Below are 9,922 nucleotides of genomic sequence, written 5' to 3'. Positions count from 1 at the left end.
GGAGCCTCTCGGACCCTCCTCCTTCGTCTCGTTCCGTCTCCCTCCCTCTCCCACCCGTCCGCCCTGCCTTCGCTTTGCGGACTCCATCGGCTTCTGATTTGGAAGCACGCTGATTGGCTGGAAGCGATTCAACGCACGCGGGGCAAGAGAGCTTTGTCTGAGTTGAAGTGAAGTTGAACAGATCTTAGACTGGAGTCAGCAATCACGGGCGCTTGGTCTGCAGCCGAGCGGAGAAAAGGAGAAAGAATCGCTGGGGAAAGAGCCACTGCAGCCTCCGCCGGCGCCCTGCAATAGATGGACGCCGACTGCACAAGTGGGAAAACGCGGACGTGACACTCTTTCGCCTGCCAAGGGGACAAACAGCCGCACAAATGCAAGGACTGGACTCCATGCCGATTATATCTGGAAGTCGTGACACGGTGTGTATAAAACAAAAGTTTGCGAGCTGTTAATTGCTGTGCTGTGTTATTAAGAGACGCTTTCAAGTTTCGAGTACCAAATGTAGCCTAGCTTTAAGTTGCCAAAGGAAGCTGAGGGAATTGCTTTGCTGTTTTAACTTGCTCTGTGAGAGGAATCTCATAAAACTGACCGATGTACCAAATGAATGCTAAAATGCACTTTAGATTTGTTTTTGCACTCCTGGTGGTATCTTTCAACTCCGATGTACTGGGCAAGAATTTGAAATACAGGATTTACGAGGAGCAGAGGGTTGGATCGGTAATTGCAAGACTATCAGAGGATGTGGCTGATGTTTTAGTTAAGCTACCTAATCCTTCTACCGTTCGCTTCCGAGCCATGCAAAGGGGAAATTCTCCTCTACTCGTGGTCAACGAGGATAGCGGGGAAATCAGCATAGGGGCAAAAATTGACCGCGAACAACTATGCCAGAAAAACTTGAACTGTTCCATAGAGTTTGATGTGATCACTCTACCCACTGAGCATCTGCAGCTTTTCCATATTGAAGTTGAAGTGCTGGATATTAATGACAATTCTCCCCAGTTTTCAAGACCTCTCATACCGATTGAGATATCAGAGAGTGCAGCAGTTGGGACTCGTATCCCTTTGGACAGTGCATTTGATCCGGATGTTGGGGAAAACTCCCTCCACACGTACTCTCTCTCTGCCAATGATTTCTTTAATATCGAGGTTCAGACTAGGACGGATGGAGCGAAGTATGCAGAACTCATAGTGGTTAGAGAGCTGGATCGGGAGCTGAAGTCGAGCTATGAGCTTCAGCTCACCGCCTCGGACATGGGGGTGCCTCAGAGGTCTGGCTCATCCATACTAAAAATCAGCATTTCAGACTCTAATGACAACAGCCCCGCTTTTGAGCAGCAGTCTTATATAATACAGCTCTTAGAAAACTCCCCCATTGGCACTTTGCTGCTAGATCTGAATGCCACTGATCCAGATGAGGGCGCTAATGGGAAAATTGTCTATTCCTTCAGCAGTCATGTGTCTCCCAAAATTATAGAGACTTTTAAGATTGATTCAGAAAGAGGACATTTGACTCTTTTCAAGCCAGTGGATTATGAAATCACCAAATCCTATGAGATCGATGTTCAGGCTCAGGATTTGGGTCCAAATTCAATCCCAGCTCATTGCAAAATTATAATTAAGGTTGTGGATGTTAATGACAATAAACCTGAAATTAACATAAACCTCATGTCCCCTGGAAAAGAAGAAATATCTTATATTTTTGAAGGGGATCCTATTGACACATTTGTTGCCTTGGTCAGGGTTCAGGACAAGGATTCTGGGCTGAATGGAGAAATAGTTTGTAGGCTTCATGGACATGGTCACTTTAAACTTCAGAAGACTTATGAAAACAATTATTTAATCTTGACAAATGCCACGCTGGATAGAGAAAAGAGGTCTGAATACAGTTTGACTGTAATCGCTGAGGACAAGGGGACACCCAGTCTCTCAACAGTAAAACATTTTACTGTTCAAATCAATGATGTAAATGACAATCCACCCCACTTCCAGAGAAGTCGATACGAATTTGCAATCTCAGAGAATAACTCGCCAGGGGCATATATCACCACTGTTACAGCCACAGATCCTGATCTTGGAGAAAATGGGCAAGTTACATATACCATTTTGGAGAGTTTTATCCTGGGAAGTTCCATAACTACATATGTAACCATTGACCCATCTAATGGCGCCATCTATGCCCTCAGAATCTTTGATCACGAGGAAGTGAGTCAGATCACTTTTGTGGTCGAAGCAAGAGATGGTGGAAGTCCAAAGCAACTCGTAAGCAATACCACAGTTGTGCTCACCATCATTGACGAAAATGACAACATCCCTGTGGTTATAGGACCGGCACTGCGCAATAATACCGCAGAAATCTCCATCCCCAAAGGGGCTGAAAGCGGCTTTCATGTCACAAGAATAAGGGCAATGGACAGAGACTCTGGTGTGAATGCTGAACTCAGCTGCTCCATAGTAGCAGGTAATGAGGAGAATATCTTTGTAGTTGATCCACGATCATGTGACATCCATACCAACGTCAGCATGGAATCTGTTCCCTACACAGAATGGGAGCTCTCAGTTGTCATCCAGGACAAAGGCAATCCTCAGCTGCATACCAAAGTCCTTCTGAAGTGTATGATCTTTGAATATGCAGAGTCAGTGACAAGTACAGCAATGACCTCAGTAAGCCAGGCGTCCTTGGATGTCTCCATGATTATAATTATTTCCTTAGGAGCAATTTGTGCAGTGTTGTTGGTTATTATGGTGCTGTTTGCAACTAGGTGTAACCGAGAAAAGAAAGACACTAGATCCTACAACTGCAGGGTAGCGGAATCAACTTACCAGCATCACCCAAAAAGACCCTCCAGGCAGATCCACAAAGGGGACATCACATTGGTGCCTACCGTCAACGGCACTCTGCCCATCAGATCTCATCACAGACCGTCTCCTTCTTCATCTCCTACCTTAGAAAGAGGGCAAATGGGCAGCCGGCAGAGTCACAACAGTCACCAGTCCCTCAACAGTTTGGTGACAATCTCATCGAACCACGTGCCAGAGAATTTCTCATTAGAACTCACCCATGCCACCCCTGCTGTTGAGGTAAGATCATACCCTCCACCTATTCACTGACAAAGTCAGCTGTTAGTGATCAGAAGTTGTGTATGTGTTAGTTCTTAGACGTTTCCATTACTAAGTAACAATACTAAAGATATGCAAATTAAATAGGATGCCAGTTACGTTATGTAGGTATAGCAAGTATACGCACCTTTTGCATACTGTCTTACGTTTTTCATAAAGGATTTACTTGCATGTACCATGTGTAATATTGAAAAGTAAATGTGAAGCTAGCAAAGGACTATCTAATTGGAGTCCCCTTATCCTCAGATTATGATACTTCAAGCTAGAAATAAACAGGCTTGCTTTATTCTCAGTAGTTGTGGTCTCTAAGAAAAATAAAAAGCTGGGGTCTCCAGAATCCCATCTCAGTGCATGTGTATTTGTTCAGCTTTTGAAACGTTTCTGACATTATTTTAACTACATGTGTTAGAATGTATTTTACAGCATTTTCCATGCATTTTTATAACTGATCACTTTAATCTGAACTATAAGATAGAAGGAATCAATCAGTTTTCTATAAAGGAGTCCTCTCTCAAAAAGAGAATGTCAGCTGTATGAGAGCATCCACATTTCTCTGGGATGTGTTTCAGTTCTGTTTGGTGGCTGGCTACGTGGTCCTTCAGAGTCCAGCATGTGTAAATCTTTAAAACGGAGACAGTATTAGAAGATAGAATTAGATAATTAGCATGAAATAGTGAGTAACTGTATTTGCTTGCTTCAAGCTTTTGAGTATCGGGGGATTTGTTTCCAGGAATCAGTACTGTCTGTTTCGTTTCCAGCAGGTCTCCCAGCTTCTTTCAATGCTTCACCAGGGACAATATCAACCAAGGCCAAGTTTTCGAGGAAACAAATATTCCAGGAGCTATAGGTATGAATTACCCTTGTGCTACCTATTAAGTCTCAGATAACACGAATGCTGAAGACTAAAAACTATACTTTCTCTGATTTCTCTTTCTAGATATGCCCTTCAAGACATGGACAAATTTAGCTTGAAAGACAGTGGCCGTGGTGACAGTGAAGCAGGAGACAGTGATTATGATTTGGGGCGAGATTCTCCAATAGACAGGTTGCTGGGCGAAGGATTCAGCGACCTGTTTCTTACAGATGGAAGAATTCCAGCAGGTAAGAGCGTGGTGATAGATAAATCCTTATTTTCAGATCGACTACACCAGTGAAGTGAGCGATTTCTCCCGTGCTTTTATTTCTTCTTTGTTCTTTGCACTAAAGTATCTGTGATACACACACCATTAGCAGTGAACATAAGACTGAAACAATTTTAAATTGTTTAATTAAAATTCATAGTAAACAGTTGGTAGAGAAAGGGAATAAGCAGGAGAGCTTAAGAGGACAAGAAGGAAGGAGTGGGGAGAAGGAGGAGAGAAAACGACCCCACTCCCCTCCTCTCTCTACCCCATCTACTACCGCCATAAGACACTCTTGAGCAACTCTGTAAAATTACTGGGTGGTTGTTTTTATTCAGAGAGCCTGTTTTGATGCCTAGTGGTGAACTGGACTATAATTTGGAGGACACATTTCCTGTGATGGGAACCAACTCGCATAATCAGAGATTAAAATACACCAGGGAATGGTACACTTTAATCACTAAAAATAGGAGAAAGAATGCATCTTTGTAGGTGGTAGGCATGGAATAATTTTGCCACCTTTCATTTTATGTGTCCACTGTAAATGGAAGAGGAACAGAAGTCCAAGAGGGGAATTTATAACTACACAGCTAGATGGAGGAGACCCTATTAAGTTACGAGCTATGTTTTCCTTAGACTCCCTTCTCTCTCATCGTGCAGTAGAAACTCTCAGATCCCGCAGAGTAAAGACTGACTGCATCACTGTAGCAACCCTGTCGCTAAAGGCTGTACTAATGTATCAACCCTTAGGAACATATTCCTTCGGCTACTTATGTTTCTAAATTCCACGGAATGTTGATCAAATAACTGTCACTTGACAAATGAATAAGTGAAGTGATAAATGAAAGAAAGGCAGAACAAAACTATATTGCCTTGCTGAGTCCATGGAACAACTGCTGTCTAAGTACAGATAAATAAGGGAGTTTAGGAAATAGACATGGGAGAGCTTCAGAGAGCCAGAGAAATTCAGTGGAAATCAGTACACAGGAACCCTCTCTCGCGTAAACTGGAGTAGTAGTGGCGGCAGTAGCGGCAGCAGTATTTATATCAGTCCTAGCAGTCGCAGCAGCGGTTCCAGCGATGCCCTAGTACTTACTCTGGGCCCGTGAGGAGTTCTATACCTGAACAACCTCTTGCAACACTCTGACATAGGAATTAATGGTGGCGGTAATAACAGTAGTGTTCATATTTTCTTTTTAGATTTGAAAACTGAAGCTTATAAAGGTTAAAAAAAAAGTATCCAAAATCAAGCAATTTGTACATGATAGAGGTGAGATTTGAACCTATCCCTCTACTCATTAAACACTAATCTATCAAGAATAATAAAGAAGTAACAGGTTTTCATTTTTTGGTAGTATGTTGAATGTCATATTTGTTCTTACATTCTAAAGTCTTACAGTACTACTGTCTGCAACCTATTAAATGCTGCTTATTTAATTGTGCTATTACCGTAACAGATACTGCGTTTCTGGCAGGATGAATGTATGGGAAGGACTTCTAGTGGCATGAAGGGCCATAATCCATGTACATTGAGAGCCGAGATACTTACAGTCACCCATGGTGTCTTTTCCTTTTTTTAATGAATAGACTCCCTAGACCCATTTAAAGAGAAATCCTTGAAATCCTAGTGGAATACCTATGGCCTAAGACAACGTGCTCAAAGAGAAACAGTTTTATCTTACCCATGAAATGAAAGAGCGGGCTGAGTTTCTATGATTCTGTGATCCTGACAGAACTCTAATTTTGAATACTGATCCCTAATTTTGAATAAGATGATTTCCCAAATTACATTATTTCATAAAACATAACATCATGGGTATAATATCAATTATCTCATTATATATGTTATTTTTTCAGTTGTAGAAAGTCGACTCACTGACACAATTCTATCAGTATAGCTAAAAGGAGAATAACTGCTCCTACTTAGATAACCTTGCCATTTCTGAGCATAAATTATACCTAAAGTCCTTTTATAATTCTGAGATTGTATAATTCAATAGGTAATCATGGTCTAATTTTTTAAAAAAGGGCACGACGCCTCTTTCACTCTATCCTATATTTTCAAAGTTACCGCCACCAGCTATGTTCATGGCAGGAGAGTTACCTAATGCTTGAATTAAAGTAATTAAAATAAATGTTAAAGAATAAAGACATCTGGGAAACAACAGGTAGACGTTGATAAACTCTAGATAATAGTGAGTCTTATTTAGTGAGTAACTTGAGTCTCCTCCTGAGTTACATTTCTTTTCAAAGCTAGAGGCTCACCGTTATATTATCACCAACACCAGTGAATGTATAGACAACTCTTTACAAAACAATTGCATGTTTACACAATCATACTTAATCTGGGTGTGCGGTGGGAGAGCTGGGGTATGGCGTCGTACTGCAATAGATTGTATCAGAGTGCACACACTTCTGCCTGACTCGCAACCTGTCTCTATGTGGGGTGTTGTAGAAAGTATTCTAGAGGCATAGGGCACCAGGAAATCACCAATGATCCATAAAATATCTTAAGCTTTATGCATGGTTGGCTATTAGAAATGTGCATGATCAAATATCTGTACAAAGATAACCATCCCTTAATTATGAACATCATTCTGATGATACATCACCCATGTTCTGGCTTATTCTTCACCACGGCAGCTTCTGCTGGCACGTTAGGGTGTAAAATTTGTGATTTGTAAACTTTATATTCCCAGGAAATATCCCAAGTAGAAAAAAAAAAAAAAAAAGTAAAAAGAGTAAGTCCGCATCTGAATGCCATTAACAGAAATCAGCACAGTTTTTCTAAAGCATGAATATTTTTAGAACTTCAGTGTCTTATTCCAACAATGTTTTTCCTGCATTAGACTGTGATCAAATGTAGATTATGTTATGTTGCTTTGCCTGCCAACAGGGTCATTTCTGGTCATTCATGCTATTAATTCCCACAGGAGGATCCTGCATTCTGAGCAGTAAAGTCAGCGCGCATTTTTGTCTGTTGGCTCACGTTTGTCGACATACTTTCTTCCTTACTCAGTCAACTTTGAACCACAACACTACATATACGCTTGCAAAATCTCGCTTTTCCCAAAGCGTCAGCTGCACCAGGATGTTCTTGTGATACTCCTCCTTGACTGGGCGCATTCCAATTTTTTTATCATTGTGTCATCTGTGATTACTTAATTCAAACATTTGTCTTTAATTCTATGTCCTCATCATTCTCATGGCTGGTATCCTACTTCCGGCCTTTCTTCCATGGCTGGTTTTCTGTACCAGCACATGAATTGATATTCACTCTCCAGTAGCTTTTTTCCTTGCCAAATCTTTCTTTCATACAGCTTGAACAACTTTTCCAGAACATTTTAATTTATACTTTTTGTTTCGAAAGCAATAATTGACTTTTGTTGCCTGGAAACACCTAATTCAGCTATTTATCTTGGCATTCCTAGGCCAATGAAATCCACTCCTAGCTTATTAACTTTTTTTTTCTTTTTTTTATCTTTTGCAATAGGCAGAGCCATCTCTTCACGTAACACACCAATCCTTTGCTCACGTTACCTTTCTACCTGAAAAACTGGCTTCTCTTCACTTTGTCTTCTATTCATCTCTCAAAGTTTGTTTCAGGTTGCTTTTTTTTAACTACTTCAGCATCCGCCTCTACTCTTTTTTCTTTTCTTTTTTTAAATTTTATTTTTACTGAAGTAGAGTTGCTGTACAATATTATATAAGTTATAGACGTACAATATAATGATTCACAACTTTTAAAGGTTATACTCCATTTACAGTTATTATAGAATATTGGCTATATTCCCTGTGCTGTACAATACATCCTTGTAGCTTATTTATTTTATACCTGTTTGTACCACTTAATCCCTTACCCCTATCATGCCTCTCCCCACTTCCCTCTCCACTGTTAACCACTAGCTTGTTCTCTACCTCCGTGAGTCTGCTTCTTTTTTGTTATATTCACCAGTTTGTTGTAGTATTTTAGATTCCACATGTAAGTGACACCGTATTTTTTTTCCTTTTTTTAACATGCCCTCATCATTGTACAGTTTGGCACTTTAACTGGGCATTTATGACCTCATTTGTAACACTTGATTATTCTTATACCAGAAGCCATTTGAGGGCAGGAAGCTATCATAGCACTTTACATATGGCAGGCTCTTAATAGATAATTGATTGATTACTCAATGACTAATGGCTTGATAGATGTTAGGCATATGTTTTTCTCCCAATGTCCCATGCTTGCTTCCTGCCCTACCTATAAGGTCTAGCACAGGGGGAAAATTTGCCATCATGCTGTGAGAAAAAAGAGTTCTCTATTTCTCCGTGACTTTCCCTTTCCAGAGGAAATTTAACCACCTGACAGTTTTCAAGGAGCAACAGGAAGGTTGGCCACTTGCACCACTAGCCAACAAGTTCTGGTTCATTGGATACGGTGTGGAACATCTGTGGCACTAAGTTACATGTACACTGAGGATGATTTCGAACAGTTGAGTCTCAGGAAAATGGTTGAAAATACCAATGAAATTAAGAAATGCCCTCTTCTGTGTCACTGCTCTTCCATCTCTATTATTTTGGCCCTCCTTCTCTCCATTAGTCTTTATTCGTCAATTTTTCATATTTTTTGAATTAAAAAATTTTATGTTAATTAACTTTTATTACTAAAGCCCCATTTATTTACTGTGAAGTTATAAAATAGCATTCTCTGTCTAAAAACTCCTATGACCAAATTTATTTTTAATATGAACTGTTTGAATCACCCAGATGGTACTGATGGTTATTTTCATTATGTTCAGCTCTCTAGAAAGTTGATCATGTTCAGAATTCTTAGAAGCTTGTGTAATTTTTCCCTTTTCCCCCGTCATTAAACATTAAAACAAAACAAAGCCAATTAAACAATTAAGTCCTTCCCACAGAATTAAAGACCAGAAAACAAATGAAGAGGTGTCATCAGGTCTGTTCCCCTTCCTTCTAAAAGGATGTGAGTAAGACAATATGGACAGGTCTCCTTTCCAAGTTCAGAGACTCAGGGAATTAGGAAAAAAAAATTCATTACCACTTTGATAGTTATTTCAGCACTTAGAAAACCTCACTGCTATAAAGGTATTCCAGTTACTTTCAACACATTTTGGTTTTGTCCACATTTAAATGATGAACAACGATAGTTGGTAAATATTTCCAAAGAGTAATAATGCATTAAGTCAGCACATCTAAACATCTTTTTATTCTTGCTTGTTTAAATTTAACCCTTCTTCATAGCAAAATGACACAAGGATTCTCAATATTGCTGTCTCTCTCTCATGCCCTTGTGATTCCCATGGGATTGGCATTCACACTATCCACCATCTTCCCTACTTTGAATTTCTAGCCTTCCTGGCAAGCAGACGTTTCTTCTCACAGTTCTAGCTCTCATTTTTGTCCCTCAACTTACCCCTTCTCTATTAAAAATTGAGGCCCAGAATGGATGAGGTATAAGGACAGAATTATCTTCAAGGCTCAAATGATGAAAAGCAGTGACTTCCACACCTTTGAACAAAGTCCTTTACTTCTCCTTTTCTGAAAGGCAACATTTATTCTTCACTTTTCTTTTTTGTGCATAAATCTTTTCGAAAATTTTGTTTTAAGGCATAAGAACACTAAACATGGAATTTACCCTGCTAACAAAGTTTTTTTTTTTTTTTTTTTTGGGTACGCGG

General features: G+C 40.0%; 1 protein-coding gene across 3 annotated transcripts in view; it reads left to right on the top strand.

The window, feature by feature from the left end:
• The first annotated feature begins 215 nt into the window (after positions 1–215).
• PCDH18 (protocadherin 18) overlaps positions 216–9,922 on the top strand; it is a 14,079-nt gene continuing 4,372 nt past the window's right edge. For 2 of the 3 annotated variants that reach the window (XM_024745026.1, XM_024745028.1), the window contains exons 1-3: positions 308–3,078; positions 3,876–3,964; positions 4,055–4,218. In XM_024745026.1, the coding sequence (XP_024600794.1) occupies positions 592–3,078; positions 3,876–3,964; positions 4,055–4,218 (2,740 nt within the window). In that variant the 5' untranslated portion in view covers positions 308–591. Of the gene's footprint in view, positions 3,079–3,875; positions 3,965–4,054; positions 4,219–9,922 lie in introns of all 3 variants that reach the window. The other variant, XM_024745027.1, reaches the window with a different exon arrangement.

This window comes from Neophocaena asiaeorientalis, unplaced genomic scaffold (assembly GCF_003031525.2).
Source record: "Neophocaena asiaeorientalis asiaeorientalis breed wild unplaced genomic scaffold, Neophocaena_asiaeorientalis_V1.1 scaffold65, whole genome shotgun sequence".
NCBI classification, from domain to species: Eukaryota; Metazoa; Chordata; class Mammalia; order Artiodactyla; family Phocoenidae; genus Neophocaena; species Neophocaena asiaeorientalis.
The sequence above is the reverse complement of the archived record's forward strand: the minus strand, read 5'-3'. Positions and strand labels throughout refer to the sequence as shown.